The 16646-nt window shown below is 39.9% G+C and overlaps 1 protein-coding gene across 1 annotated transcript in view; it reads right to left on the reverse strand.

Moving 5' to 3' along the window:
- The window catches only part of CFAP54 (cilia and flagella associated protein 54), a 616124-nt gene that overhangs the window by 445588 nt on the left and 153890 nt on the right, over window positions 1-16646 (reverse strand). Inside the window, exons 14-15 of the mRNA XM_082253561.1 lie at window positions 16271-16408; window positions 10173-10323 (exon numbers count right to left, since the gene is read on the reverse strand). Coding sequence (XP_082109687.1) covers window positions 10173-10323; window positions 16271-16408 — 289 coding nt within the window. The remainder of the gene's footprint in view (window positions 1-10172; window positions 10324-16270; window positions 16409-16646) is intronic.

Below are 16646 nucleotides of genomic sequence, written 5' to 3' on the forward strand. Positions count from 1 at the left end.
CAAGCCCATTGATTTCAATGGCACCTGTTCCCATCTATGTGACTTTGAAAAGCAGCGACTTTGAAAAGGTGCCTGCACTACTTTGAGTCGCACTCTAAAGCCCCGTACACGCGATCAGATTATCGAACGATCTGTCCTCCGTTTTTTGTTGCATGCTAGTTTCATGTGGAAAGTGAAGAGGTTACTTTCATACGAAAATTCCTGTACGACAGAATTCAACTTCAGAAGTGATGTCATGTGTTGAATTGTTTTGTATGTGTTCTTTCGTTTCTGAGCATGCCTAGTCTTGCTCTTACGATTTTTTTGGACGGCAACTGTGCTAATTAAACGAAAGTCTAAAGTTGTGTTGATGTACGATAAAAATTTTATAGCCTGCACATCCAGTTTTTGTCGTCCGAAAATCCGTAATCGGCTGTTGAAAGCACTATACTAACAATCCGGAAATCGGCAGATCGTTCGTCGGACAAATTTTTCCTTCCGATTTTCGTATCGTGTGTACGGGCCTTAAATCACACAACTTAAGAGTCACACTAGTGGAAACGTAGCCACTAGGCTAGAGTGCAACTTTGATGGATGGATCATCATTGCATCAAAGGTTGCATCAAAGTAGTGCAGGTACCTTTTCAAAGTCGCTGATATTTAAAGTCGCATAGATGGGAACGGGTGCCATTGAAATCATTGGGCTGTGACTAGTCATGCGACTTTGTGTATCCAAAGTCGCATGACAAGTCACACTAGTGGAAACGGAGCTTTAATCTACGTTTACAATATTGCGATTTAGAGTGCGACTTTGATGAGACTTTACACTCTCTGGATCAAAGTCACATTAAACGTGTCCGAAGTCGCATGACAAGTCATACTAGTGGAAACATGGTGTTACAGTAATCAATGCTAAAAATATGCACTGTTACTGTACTAATGACACTGACAGAAGTTTTACAGGGCTGAAGGTAATAGGCTGCCAATGAGGGAGAAAGGTGAGAAAATCCTGTGTGCCTCCCTGGCATCAGAGTTTGTCCTGTCACCTCTCTGGATTTTTTTTTTTTCTTCCTACCTAATCTGTGTTTCCTCAGCACAGTCTGTGTCATTTCTGTGGTTTTCTTCCTTCTTTAGCAACAGTAAATCTTAAAGCTGTCAGCCTCTTGTGTGTCTGATGTAAGGCACAGTGCCGAGAATAGAAAGCAACTCAGCATGTGCAGATTGAGACTGCGCATTACTGAATTTTAAACGTCATAGGCACTTATTTTTAATATATTACGTAGTTATACCTGCAAAAGAGGATACTATGAAGTGATCTATCAGGACCAAATTTTCTGACTAAAGTTCCAATTAAATTTTACAGAAAGTAACAAAGATGCTGCATTTCTAGTAAAATCAACAATTATTTTCTGTACTTGCTGAAAATGTTCCTAGCTTAAAAAAAGGAAAATGAATGCAGCCACCACATCCAATGACTGGTAATCTGCAGTAAGTTAAATGTTTGTTTCGGTTTAGTTACACTTTAAGGTATTGTGACAGTTAAAGTCCCTGCCGCTATGTAAATGGCTTTAAAAAGGACACAGGACTCTCAAAGAGTCAGTTTGAGAAGAGCCAGCAGATGTTTTGAGAGCAAAGAAAACTGTCCTAAGTTTTCTCTGGATTTGGTCATTCCGGGATGAGGGCTAGAAGCTTGAAAGTTCTGAAGATTATTGGGGGGGGACGGGGACGGAAGCCTTCAGTCTTGTGCCTGGGCTTTGCTAGTTGCCTGCAGCCTGTATGAGTGCACAGGTGGTCAGGATTGTTATAAGTCAGATATGAGCATAGATCAAATCAGTTACTGCCATTTGGAGATGGAACCCTGTCAGCAGACTTGGCTGCTTCTGTCAGAGACTGCACCCCTGGTGAGGGTGACTTCTTTAGTTTACCAAAGGACTGGGAAAGTCGGGATGGCTGCGCGGGCCTAGGAAACCAAGAGAGGGTCTGGGAGACAGGGAAAGCAGAGGCAGCTAGCAAGTCTTGGGAGGTTGGAGCTAGTCTCAAAGTCTTGTAGAGAGTAAGCAAACCTAGGGGGGCTGGAGAACCATACTTGTAGGCTGGGGGTGGACCTGTGCAGAAAGGTACTGTAGTCGAGGCTGAGTGAGTCCAAGTGCCAGGTGGCTCTGTATTTTTTTTCATTATTTTTTGCTGAGTGAAGCTGAAACCCCTGAGTGGGAATCCTGGATGAAACTTTTCATTTTTGTTTAATAAATGTGAGCTCCTAGGCCCTTAACTGTAACTCCTGTGTGACGTGGACTCACTGTACAAAACCACATTTACAAGAATTAAACACCCCCATATCACATTGTATATGAAAACCCTCACTGTGAACTTCTACTAATTTCATATAGAAAATGTACTATTGAAAGCATTGTGTTGTATTTGTTTAACCACTTCCCTCCCATCATATAGCAAAATGACGGCCGGGAAGTGGTTGCTCTATCCTGACTGGCCGTCATATGATGTCCAGGGGGGCACGCAGAGCAGCGATCGGTGGTGCGGTGTGTCACTATGATGTAGGCTCTTTTTTTTTTTTTTTCCTTTTTTTTTTTTTTTTTTTCCTTTTTTTTTCTTTCTTTTTCTCTTCCTTTCTTTTCTTCCTTTCTCTTTTTCCTTTCCCTTTCTCTTTTTTTTTCTTTTTTTTTTAACAGTTAAATTTTTATTTTATTGTTACACATATAAACATCACAAACATTCCAATACAATACATTACTCTGCACAAGGAATAGTTTTATCCATACCTACTAACACACACACAAAAAAAGAAAAAGAAAAAAAAAAAAAAAAAAAATCTTAGGGAGAGGGAGGGAAGGGGAATGTCAATAAACCAGTTTAGAAACAAGGAGAGAAGAAAAAAAAAAAAAAAAAAAAAAATTCTTAATTATAATAATAAGAGCCTACTTATATCATTATGGAACCGGTGACTTTGGCTCACCTACAGCGTCGATCCAGGCTGACCAGACTTTATCAAATTTTTTTGGACAGTTCCTACTACCGTATGTAAAACGGTAGAATGGGAGTGTCTTAGTAACGGCAACTATCCAGGATAATCGGGTGGGAGGTTCGGGTAACTTCCATCGCAAAAGGATTTCTCTCCTGGCATAAAACAGGGTATATGTAATGCACATTTTAGCATATTTGTCCCCAGCCAGTTCTGTAAGGTTACTCAATAAAGTTACCTTTGGGTCCAAAGGAGTCATGATGTCAAAGATTTCGCCAATAGTGTCCGTCACTTCTTTCCAAAAAGTTGCCAGGTCAGGGCACGACCAAACAACATGTAAGAATGTACCTATTTCATGCCCACATCTAATGCACAAAGGATCTTTCGTGGGGAATATCCTGGCAAGACGTTGTGGCGTATAATATGCTCTATGTAAGAATTTGAGTTGTATAAATCTGTCCCTAGGCGCTATCATTGAGGGGATATAATTATTAACCGAATCCTCCCACTCTTCAATAGTCAGATCTGGAATGTCCTCCTTCCATTTATTATAGGTTTTCTCAAGGGACTGACTATGATCTGTTGAGAGTATGGAGTATATAGCAGAGAGAGATTTCCCTATTACCTTAAAAGTTAACATTTTCTCCAAGGGGTCTGATTCCAGGACAACAGGGCCATGGAACTGAGCCCGCATAGCATGACTAAGCTGGCGGTAACGAAACCCCATGGTGGAAGGTAATGAATGGGTGGACTGAAGAGCATTAAAGCCTTGAAGTCTTCCATCTTTAATAACATGTTTCATAGTCACAATCCCTCTAGCAGCCCATAACTGTGGATCAGGGAGATGATATAAATGTTTTAAATTAGGATTACCCCACAACGGAGTGTGGGGGGATATATGCAATGGTGTATTATATATCACCCGCGCCCGAGTCCATATCCGCAGGACAGTCTTCATCAGACTGGTTATTTGAGGATGTGCCTGTTCCCCCCGAAAAACAAGATTACTAAGGGCCGCATATGAACCCAATAGTGCTGCTTCTAGTGTAACTGCAGAATTAGTTTTGGGCTGAGAGAACCACCACCGGACCGTCACCAGGACAGCCGCCCAAAAATACAATTTAAAGTTAGGAAGCGCTAATCCTCCTCTTGCAAGAGGAAGGTATAGCGTGCGTCTTGCGACTCGTGGAGTACGCCCGGCCCATACAAAAGTTGTTATAATACTTTCTAATCTCGAAAAAAAGGTTCTAGTCATATCAATGGGGGAGTTACGAAAAAGATACAGAAATTTCGGAAGATAGTTCATTTTTATTAAGTTAATTCTGCCAACGGGGGACAAGGGAAGCATGCGCCAAGACGCGCACTTTTTATTTAATTGTAAAACTAAAGGGTCAATGTTATTTTGCTGATATACCTCCAATGTTGGACCCACTTTGATGCCTAAGTACACCATATCCTGTACCCATTTCAACGGTGTATGAGTATCAATTAAAGATATCGATGGGTGTAGTGGAAAAAGGACGTACTTAGACCAATTAATATTTATACCTGAAAAACGGCCAAAGATGTCAAATAATTGTAAGGCCCTATGTAATGATGTGGATGCATCCGCCAAATAAATCAAGGTGTCGTCTGCATATAAAGACAACTTCTCTTTATACTGTAGGCTCTTTACCATGTGACCAGCTGTGTCCAATTACAGCTGGTCAAATAGTAAATAGGAAGTGCCACTGATCCGCTTTCCTCAGTTCGTGCCTCAGAGGCACGAGTAGAGGAGAGCCGATCGGCGGCTCTCCTGACAGGGGGGGTCTGTGCTGGTAATCAGAGCATTGATTACCAGTGCAGACCCTTGGGGGATGCCACTAGAGCCCCCAGGGATTGCCCACCCATGGCCACCAGGTATGCTAATCAGGGCTCAGGGACCCTTTCAGTGCCCTCCGGATCAGTGCTGCCCATCATTGCCATCTATCAATGGCACCCACCAGTGCCCATCATTGCCCATCAGTGCCACCTATCAGTGCCCATCAGTGCTGCCTATCAGTGCCCATCAGTGCCACATATCAGTGCTGCCTATCAGTGCCAATCAGTGCCACCTATCAGTGCCCACCAATGCTGCATATCAGTGCTACCTATCAGTGCATATCAGTGCTGCCTATCAGTGCCAATTTAGCAAAAATAAATGCTAGAATACAAAGTTAGGTTGGAAAATAGACCATAGATTTTAACCAATAGCCAAAAAAAAAAATGTTTACCTACACAGGTGAAACTTAAAGTTTACCTTTCCCATTGCTCACTATGCTGAACAATACGTCATGAACTATGCACCCCTACAAGACATAGTAGTGACACAACATCCACCAAATATGGTAGGTTATTACTAGTGGCGGAAACCCAGTGACATCATTTGGTCAGCCCTGGGGAGGAGGAAATAGTTGGGAGAAAGTGTGGTTTGTGCTCTCTTCACAGTGCTGGGGAGAAGGTGTGGGTTGTTCTCCTCTTATCCTAGCACTTAGGGGTCAACCAGATCAGCAGGCAGACCTGAAATAAGATGGGCTAGCAGCACAGAACACAGAAAGTCACGTGCAGACTGGAGCTTAGCTGCATCTGCACTGTGACATGGCGCAGAACAGGGATGTGGAAGTGGAGGACAGCTTGCAGGCTGGTGGTGAGAAACTGAGGAGCAGGTATCAGAGATTAAAATGTCAGGTAACAGCCCACAGAAGCATACATTCCTAGTATTTTTAATGTTTCCTAATATCTTCAATTCATACTTCCATTTGTATATACAATTCACATTTCTCTTTCAGTTCAGGAAGGGGAGAATTTTTCATTGGGATTGTATTGGAAGGAGGGGGACATTTTTGCTTGGGAGGCACACCTTTGCACTCTGTTCTTTACTTGCTTCTGACCCCTACACTCTGTGGCTTATGCACTCCTGACCCCTGCACTCTGTGCCTTGCATACTCCTTACTCACAACAGAGTAGGCTTAGGTTTTATATAGTTATACCCCTGAAACCTCCTCACACTATGCAGTTTGGACACACCCACCATTTAGCATGGTGAGCTCTGTTATTAGCCCTGTTCCACCCTCATTAAAGTGTTACTAAACCTACAACAGTAAAATCAGTTTGTATATGCAGTAAAGTATGCTTGTTATACTAACTGTGGAACCTAAGGGGTTAATCCTCTGAATTTTGTAAAAAGGCTGTTTGATTCTGTATGCACATATCCTCCTCTTATTGCATTTTCTCCAGACAGAGTTACTGGAGTCAGGCTGCACATGCTCAGTTTGGTGTGTATTGCTAGAGAGTTTTTTTTTTTGGGAGAGTGGTCAGCACAGGGCCAATCAGCACTGTCCAGACAGAGGGCCAGGGGCCCTGCATCATGATAGGACAGCCAGTGCAGTATGAAAACTCCTCCTACAAGCTTTAACCAGGCACTGATAGAAGTCACAAGACTGCTATATACTGCTGATAGGAAAAGATATATAGCGGTTTATATTTACTAAAATGATTGCATTTCCATGTTCTGTGTACTGTGGGTGACCAGATATAGTGACTGCAGGGTCCTGGGTTTAGAAAACCTTTAAGGGGTACAAATTATGGAAATTTACTGCCAAGGTGTACACAATTAAAAAAGTTTGGGAACTACTGCTCTAAAATATATATAGGAAGTAGGCAGGCAGAAAGAGGCATTTCTAGTGCAAATTATTTACCTACTCATCAACATCTTGTATCATATCCCAAGGATAATTGAGCGGATTTAAATTTTTTAATGGACAAGCAAATTAAAGGTGAGGATTTTGTTATATTAAAAGTTATGAAAATTAAAATTATTATGGCTTGGGGTCTAATTTATTTTAATTTGTCATACATATACCATAAATACACTTTACTAAAAAATGTAATATACAGAAAAAAAATTCAGTCATGGTCAATAATAAGGAAAGAAAAAACCTTACAATTATATATAAAACAAAATTTCTTTTAAACAGTAGTTTGCCAATGAATTACAGACAGTATAACATTTCAAACCAAAGCAGCACTCTTTGGAAAAATAAGGCACCAACATATAGGTAGATACATAGGAGCAATACATTTTGTATAATATAGTCCTTTATGTTGTCACTAGTGTGCAAGTGGTATTTTTTTATGATGTGGGAATGTCATAGACAGAATTCATGAATGTAATATCTAAAACAGTATTTTAGATGTTTTAGATATTTTGGATTTGGAAAAAATCTCAGGTCTCAGGCAGTGCTAAAACAGGGAATGAGTAGGAAATGGGGATTATAGCAGTGGTTACTGTCTTGCAGGGGTCCTTGAAAACATGTGTGTGCATTTAATGAAGAAGTCAGTAGTTGCACATGCCTTATGGCAATCATCTGCTATGTTAACATATTTACCAACATATCTGACAATGATTACAACTAGAGTGGTTGTCTCCAGGCCATATTAAACGAACATTATTATTCAACTTTACAATTTATGTGCATCTCCGTTACAGATTGAAGAGAGCTAAGAGATATTTAATTAGTTGTAACCTTGCTTTAGGAAATCTTATATTAGGTAGCCAAACCTCATAATAGACAGTAAATGAAAGACCTTGTAAAAAAAATTCAGAAGCTATTACAGTACACTAATCAATAATGCACTAATAAAGCATTAGTATTGCAGCATCACGGGAATTACAATATTAATGCAAGTACAGTCATGTTACCAAGTATTCCTTATCCCTTTTGTTAGCCTAAGTTTGTGAGTGGTGAAAATTAAACATTTTAATTTGTACTTTTTTTAGGATTACCTTTAAAGAACATTTATGTTCATTTAACCTGCACAGAAACAAGCTTGTTGAGGTTGTTTGGTAATTTGAATAAATGTTCCATAGGCATTATTTCACTAAAGAAATCTTAGGCATGTATTTATAAAAATATTTTCATAGCAATTTGCCCAGTGAAAGCGCATGTACATTCGATCTGTACAGATGAGGCATAAATCGTATGGTATTAGGCTATTTCCTGTGCTGATCAAATGTTCTTAAATTATTTAAAATGGAAAACACTGCATTTGGTCATTAGATGGCGCTAAGTCTTATAGAAATTTCCTGATACTTAGTGCCACCTAGCAGCCAAATATGCTCATGTTTGTTTGTCTGCCCCATTCACACAGAAAGAATGTACATGTACTCTCACAGGACAAATTGCAATGCAATTATTTTTTTACTTTACCCATTTAAAGAGAAGTTTGGGATGTCAAAAGAACAAATACACAAACTTACCAGGTTGATACCGGCTCTAATACAGAAAACAAGCAATCAAAAGCTGTTGACACCGCTCAGAGATCTTGGTCTTCAGTTAACAGAGGGCTGGTGACTGTCACTGGCGCTGGGCCGTGGAGCGGGGGTGGGGAGGGGGGTGGGTGGTGTAGTGCCTGGCTGCTGAAAGGCTGAGCCAGCTGCCAGTCCCCTCCACATTCAGCGCTCCAGTGACAGTCACCAGCTCTCTGCTCACTGAAGTGTGTGGTTATGAGTAAGCGATCTACAGCATCGTGAAACGCATCAACCCGACACGTCTGTTTGTGCACTGTCTGTTTGCTTCATTTATGAGGAATAAAGGAGTTAATTTGCTTTCATCTTATCACCTTGAGTGCGGTCTCAATCTTTGGAATTTTCTACGTTTGGATGACGGATCCGACCAGCACCAGGCTCTGAACTTGCACCTGAGCGGCTTTTTCTCTGTTTGCTTTTTCATCTCTGCTCACTGAAGACCAAGAACTGAGGGGACTTTAGCTGCTTAGCGGCTGAATCTGGATCACAGGACTAAAGAACTAGCTGTACTCTTGTGACAGCTTTGGCCCTACTTCTCCTTTAAAGTATATATAAACCCATGAAGAAAATCATTTTTTTGTTTTGGGGTGTCGATACGTTTTAAATTACACCTGTCACATTGCACATTCAGGACAAGGATGACTTTAAGATACTTGGTGACCTGTGCATAATTGTAAACCCTTTTCAAGGATAGCATAAGTATCTAACTGATTGGCAAATAAAAGACAATAAACATCTTAGTGTGGTGGACCTGTTTCATGTTCCATTGTCAATTAACCAGTGCATTCCCTTTCTTGCCATTATATAACAAGAAAGCAAAAATCCACAAAAAAAAAATGTCCTTTGCAGGATTTTGATATTCTTTTTGACATTTCGTTTGCTATTAGTAAGCTTTTGGTAGCTGAAAACTGGAGGCTGGCACATGTTCTTTCTCAACTTCACATTAACGTTGAAGGATATACGTAATGAGTTCACTTTGGCATCTAAGTCATCACATTCTTTACGCAGATTTCAATGTTTTGGAGCTGAGAATGTCATTTTTCTTGGAAGAAAAAGAAAATGCAGAGTGACATTGTCATTTCTCTACAATTCGGAAAATAGAAAAATACTGAGAATCTTTTCATTCTGTGATTTTCTTCTTTTTTTTTTTATCCTTATTGCAGAAACTCTAAAAATCAATTAATATTTCCCTAAGTATTACAATAGATTTGAACAAGGCGTGAATGGTTTATCTGAATTCAGGATATCCGTCTAACTAATTAAATTGTGATAACTGATGAGTAATACTGGGAAATGCCTGCTGGGTAGGCACTTGAGACACATTATCATTTAAGCCACTCAATTGGCTCCCAGTTTTAAAAATGAAGATTTGTAAAGATACTCATATATATATATATATATATATATATATATAAACCCTGACCATAAATGTTTTTTTTATATTTTCCTTTTGTTCTGTTAAAATCATCTTGTTATATCTCTTCTATCTTCTATAAGTGCAAAGAATACCTGTTGGTCCTGACAGAAGTTCAATGCAATTGCAATTGCAATACACAGTAGTTTAGCAAGCTAAATGTCACCCAGGTACAGTTTCAATCTTCTATAAGAATAAAAAAGACATTTTTTGGGCAAAATAAATCTGTAAAAACGTATTTGATTTTCAAATTTGACTGTGTTTGCAGGTAATATGATTAACAGCACACATCTGTCAGACTGGTAATAAGACAATGGGAATGCACATATCTTGCTTGTGCAGAAATTAAACTTACCACTTGATAGTAATATACTGTATGTAATATGTTGCAACATAAATGCTTTTTGCTTTATGTAGATTCTTTGCAGCATCGACCATGCACCTATTCGCCAGAAAAGTTTAACTCTATAATTTACCTGACTTTCGTCCAGATTTCCTAGAGGTATCGGCCAAGGATTCAGCAATTCCTGCCAATCGTAATGCAGCTTCTCCCAGTATACCAGCATCAGTATCCATAATGCTGGATTGTTGCATCACTTCATAGACAAGACAAAGGATATAGATCCACTAGATGGGAAAAAGCACAGAGCTAATATATTAACAATTCATCAAATAATAACATGTGTGCATTAATAAGTTCAACATCAGATCAGCATATGTGGTTGAAACAAAAGGAATGGTGTAGCTGCTGTTTATTATTACTGCTATTATTTTTTCTGTATGCTTATGTATTTATTTCTACAAATCCAAGTTCACAGCATCCCACTGCATAGCCTTAAGCCCTCTCTGCCTTTCCAAGATCAAGATCATGGCCTCATAAGTGAAGTGATTACTGTCCAGGCAACAACAAGGATACAGTACACCAAGAGCAAACCCGTATTGTAAGTAGCAAACATGAAGATATGAAATGCCATAAACTAAACTTCTTTTCTCAGCACTTTCATGTTTGTCAAGAGCAAGATTGCGTTTTGTTATAGAATTAGGTTTGTACACTGCAACGGCTACTTGTATACCAATAAGTAATGTCACCATCATATTAAGTATACTAGCCATGTTTAAGCAGAATTCAGGCAAACTGTACTCACTGTAAAATCTATTTCTTTGCATGCGTCAAGGGACACAGGAGTAGTAGAATAATAAATATTAGGTTATACTGCCACCTTTAGGAGAAACTGGTCACAGACAAAGCTAAAAAAAAAAAAAAAAGGCTGCTTGTCAGCTAAGCATAACCCCAACCACATGGTTCAGTTTTTTTAAAACGTTGTATTAGGAGATCAAAAACATAGAGGTGTAGGACCTGTGTCTACTTATGAACATCAAGAAAAGGGTTTCATGTTTTCTTAATCATTCATCATGGGACACAGGATCAGTAGAATAAGGAACAATGGGATGTTCAAAAGCAGCACAGCAACACAACAGGCCAATAAAACAGTAATATACACCAAGGGTTGCCTGCAGCAGGACCTTAAATCCTAAGGCTGCCCATACGTTATACAATTATCGTGTACAATTTTCCTTTAGATTTACCAAAACCATATAATATGAGGTTAAACCTAAACACTTTCAATTTGTATGTGATCAGGGAGGCCCTTGCACTATATAGGTGAAGGTAAATCTAAAGGAAATTGAATAAGAAAGTTGTATAATGTATGGCCAGCCTAGCTTGCACCTGTAGATATCTATTGTCTGTTGCATTGGAAAAGGTTAAACCTTATTCCTAAATCAGTGAGCTTGAAAAATGATCTGTCTTAGTCACCAAGAAATGGTGTAACAAGAAGTAGGCTGTCCCTTACAGGGGATTACAGGAATGAAAAAAAAAAAGAAGTCTGTCTAAAGAAAATGAGAAACATCCACAACATCTTCAACCATATCCAAGGGATAGAGTGATATCTTGTTAGGATGAACTACAGCAGGACAGAGAGATGGGAGGTGGAAGGTAGAGGCCATTTCAAAACAAAAAGAGGCTCATGGTCTGAAAACACAGCCTTATCCTTGTGCAGGCAAAAGGAAACAAAAAGAAGGGCGCACCGACCTAGCGCATTATCCTCAATAAGGCTTTATTATACAACATATAAAAAATGGCTACTCACAAACAATGGTAGAAAATAGTCATATCAAGCTCAGTCGCTCGAGTGTCAGGAGTAGTTCATGTATTAGTCCATATTCCTGTTAAGATGACGGCTGACGTGTTTCGAGGCTCAGCCTCTTCCTCAGAGCCACCTTATCCTTGTGCAGGGTAAGAAAAAGTTAATGACTATACTGTCAACTCGGATACTTGCCTAGCAGGGGTGATGTGAATGAGTAAAACTTTATTTTGAGTTAGAATACATAAAGAGATATTTCTCTAAAAGTTTCAAAAGGTGGTCTTTGAAGATACAGGTAAAGGAATCCTGGAAGTTGAACAAGTGGAACTATATGAGCAAGACCTTGTACAAAGGCTTTTACTAGGGAAAGAGAATCAAGACGTATTTCCTTCTTAATGAAAGGACAGTATCTGCCCTACAGAGCATATTAGATAAAATCTCCTGTCCTCTTGGAAAAATCTTCTGGCCTCACACAAGATAAATGATGCTTTCCACATGTAATAATACACCTTGGGTGACATAGACAGAAGCATAGAAATGACTGAGTCCAAATAAATGGGTCAAACATACTCCTCTCTTAGAACCTTGACTTCAACAGCCATGCTGTCAAAGCCAGCAACTATAACACAGGGAGGATAGTAAACTGGCCTATGAGACAGAAGGTCCGGATGAAGTTAAAGGGCTCAAGTCGTGTCCACTGGGAGTCTGATCAGGTTGGAGTAACACATTATCCTGTTCCAATGCGTTGCAATAAGGATCACCAGAATGTCATTTATCTCAATCCCGAAGAGCAAATGAGGAAGAAGCTTAGAAGAGAAAAGGAGGAAAAAAATAGATCAAGTTGTACTGATACCACAGAACCACCAGAGCATCAGCTGCTTCTGCTGATGGATCCAAATACCTGGAGAAAAAACTGTCCAGTCTGTTGTTTGGCCTGGTGGAAGGAAGGTCCACATCCAATGTCTCCAATGAAAGGCACAGGTCCTAGAATACTTCTGGGTGAGGAGTCCATTCTCGTGAGTCCAGGCACTGAAAGTAATCTGCTAGCTTATTATCCACATCTGTAATGTGTACAGTGGACAAGGCTGAAATGCAAATTTCTACCCAAGACACAGGAGTTTAAAGGATTTACTAAAAGCAAAATGACTGTGCACTTTGCAAGTGCAGTTGCACTTATTTTTCCCACAGCCTAATGAATGTGTTGAAGCTTTCCTTTGTAAAGAATACCCAATCAGATGCAAGGAAAATAAAAAAAATGGCAATTTTGCTTGCACATGATTGGATGATGGAAATCAGCAGAGCTCAACATTCATTAAGCGATAGACAAATATCTTGGAACTCCTGTGTGTTGATAGGGAGATGAGTTTCCGCTGGCAATTTGGTTCCCTGCACTGTCAGGGAGTCCAGTATGCCTCCCAAGTCTATTAGGCTGACAGTTGGTGGGCCACCAGGGCAGAGGTCCATCCTCCTGGGACACTAGCAGGAGTTATCCTTGGTTGGCCAACAGCCATTTTTGGTTTGCTAGTGTCCACTTACTCCTAAAGAACTCCTACTCCTAAAGAAGGGCAGTATAACCCAATGCTCCTGATTCTACTGGTCCTGTGTCCCTTGATGAACAATTAGGAAACCACTTACATTTACACAAATTTACTGTTTTATCCACTAAACAATCTATTATTCTGTAAGCCAACCTTGTGATTTATGCACTTTCTCATGCAGCACACCCATGCAAGTGACACACCTGTAATTCGCCCCTATGCCTCCAGCTTATTCATTGGAAAATGTATCAGCAGTATAATTTCAATTCATTGGGCAAGCCATAGATTATGCAATTTTCTTTCCTTCAAGCACAGGTTACTAAATTCCCCTATCAACACTGATGTTTTCTGACAGCGAGGGGTTTCCCTGGTATCAGAATACGATGATCAATGCCATCGACTATAGCTGCAAGCAGTGATTGCACAAGAAAAATTTGACAGGCTGGTTGTACTGAAGTTGATCCAACTAAAGTCATCTATGGTTGGCCAGTTCAACAGGAATCTGCCGAATTTCAATCCATCTCTGGGCAGCCTATTGGATTTTTTCCAATCAGCAGGGCAGGGAACCACAATTAGAATACAAAAGTGCAGCGGGTGGGATTCCCCCATCAACACTGTGTGACTGCATCGATGGGGAAATCAAGCAATTTTCTTTCCTTCAACCTGTGGTTGAAGGAAATAAAATTGCATCATTTATGGCATAATTTAGGATTAATAAAGTGCTTCCAGCTGTGCAGTGTGGCAGAGTTATGTGGATCACAAGACTGGTTGAACAGAATTAAAAATTCTTCAATAGGTAAAGCAGTAGTGACACAATATATATATTTTGTAATTTGTATGTATATATGTATAGCTCTGCGCTTAGCTGTCTTCCACCTGATTTTAAATTCTGAAAGGAAATTAAACACACAGTAGGTGTTTCATTTTTTACACAATGCAGGAGACTCTTCCCAGTAAGTCAATGACCATCTGTTTGAATGTCATTCACTTTCAGGATAACATATTCTCATGCTTCTAGTTCACGCTGCCAGAAGGCAGAACCTGTCTTATAAGGAAAATGCTAACACAACAATTTGAAAGATATGGTTTTCCGTAAGAACATTTGGAGCAGCAAAAAGAGATGTCAATAATAGAAACCATAAAGAAAATAGGAATCATCACCAGCACATCTTGGTATAGTAATGATCTTATCCTTTATTCATATAAAGCAACAGCCATCACAAGCTGATGTTTTCAGGACCTCGCAGGATACTTTTCTCAAGGCAGAAAGGGATCCCTGTGAGGTCCTGAAATGTCAGCATGTGATGCCTCATGCTTTATGTGAATAAAACACAAGATTTTCCATATACTAAGGTGTGCTGGGGAATTATTATTTTTTCCTTATGATTATATGCTGACACCATCCACCAATTCACTATAGCACTCTGCATGAACTGTGTGCAACACTATGAGGTGAGCAACAGACTAAATATAGCTATTCATAGAAACCAATCCATTAACCACTTGCCGACCGCCCACAGTATATGTACTGCGGCAGTCAGCCCCGTACAGGCAAAGTGACGTAGTACTACGTCGCTAGCCTGAGAGCCTATAGGGGGTGAGCGTGCGCCACTGGAGGAGTGCTCCCACCCCCGCTCGTTCCCTAACATGTCCGCGCGTGTGACCGGTGGACCCGATGTCCGCCGGTCACTCGCGATCTCCCGCTGGAGAGGGAGAAAGGCAGGCGGCTGATGTAAACAAAGCCACCTGTCATTCTCCCTGATCTAACTGCAGAGATCATACGATCCTGCTATGTAGGATTGTATGTCTCTGTGGTTACATCACTAGCCATACCCCTTTACAGTTAGAAGCACACCCTTAGGGACACACTTAACCCCTGCATCACCAATAAAGTTAACCCCTTCCCTGCCAGTGTCATTTTTACAGTAACAGTGCATATGTATAGCACTGATTACTGTAGTAATGTCACTGGTACCCCTAAAAGTGTCGAAAATGTCAGTCAAGGGTCCGATCTGTCCGCCGCAATGTCGCAGTCCCGCAAAAAAAAAATCGCAGATCACCGCCATTACTCGTTAAAAAAAAAACAATAAAAATGACAAAAATCTTTCCCTTAGTTAGTAACCGCAATAACTTTTGCGCAAACCAATCAAAATACGCTTATTGCGATTTTCTTTAACAAACATATGTAGCAGAAAACAAATTGGTCTAAAATGTTAAAAAATTTTGATTTTTACTTTTTTTGGGGGGAATTTCATATAAAAAAATGTGAAAAATATTGTTATTTTTTCAAAATTGACGCTCTTTTTTTGTTTATAGCGCAAAAAGTAAAAATCGCACAGGTGATCAAATAATACCAAAAGAAAGCTCTGTTTGTGGGGGAAAAAAAGGACGTCAATTTCATTTGGGTACAGCATCGTACGACCGCGCAATTGTCCGATAAAATCTTGCAGTGCCGAATCGCAAAATAGGGCCTGATCTTTGGGCAGCCAAATCCTCCGGGGCTTAAGTGGTTAAGTGAAACAAGGAAGAACTACCGTATCATAAATGATCCTTGTGAGCAACAGTCCTTTGCTGCACTGTGTGTGAAGCAGCCCCAATGCTCTCATGGTATCTAGCAACCACAGAATTAACAGACGAAAGAGTGCCCCCTTTTGATCTCCCTATCCCTTCTTGTTGTGGTGCATAACAGCTCAATTTTTCCAGCATAAAGGAGCCATTATCCTAGTGTCACCTCAACTCCGACTATAAAGCAAATTAACGATAGTAAAAATATACTTTAAAGGGTGCTGGCCTTAGTTAATTTTACAACCAGGACACATGACAAAAGAGACCATGTTTAAGTTGTAACAAAATGAAAAGGGGGTCGACATATTCCTATTAGTTCAACCATACCTTGCTGTTCATTTCACACTTTTGTGTAAATTTGGATCCATCAACTGCACCAGTATGCATTCTCTGCACTCCCGTCTTACATTTATGCCACAGGAATAAAATAACATCAATTACAATATCCCTGTCAGGCTGGACATCCTGGAACAAACGAATATTGAGTTAATTAGGAACAAGCATCCACAATCCACATTTAGTCACAAATGAATAACAATACCTATGGAATTACTTGTACATGACTTGTATTTACACACATGACCTTTGACTGATTCGATCAAACTGCCTAAGAAAGAAGCCAAAGGTTGACATGGAATGTGCCTATCTGTGCAGGGGTTTAGAATGTAAAGGATTAATAGTGGTTTGAAATTGATGTGTTTCA

The sequence above is a fragment of the Pelophylax lessonae genome (genome assembly GCF_965119305.1).
Source record: "Pelophylax lessonae genome assembly, chromosome: 4".
Classification (NCBI taxonomy): domain Eukaryota; kingdom Metazoa; phylum Chordata; class Amphibia; order Anura; family Ranidae; genus Pelophylax; species Pelophylax lessonae.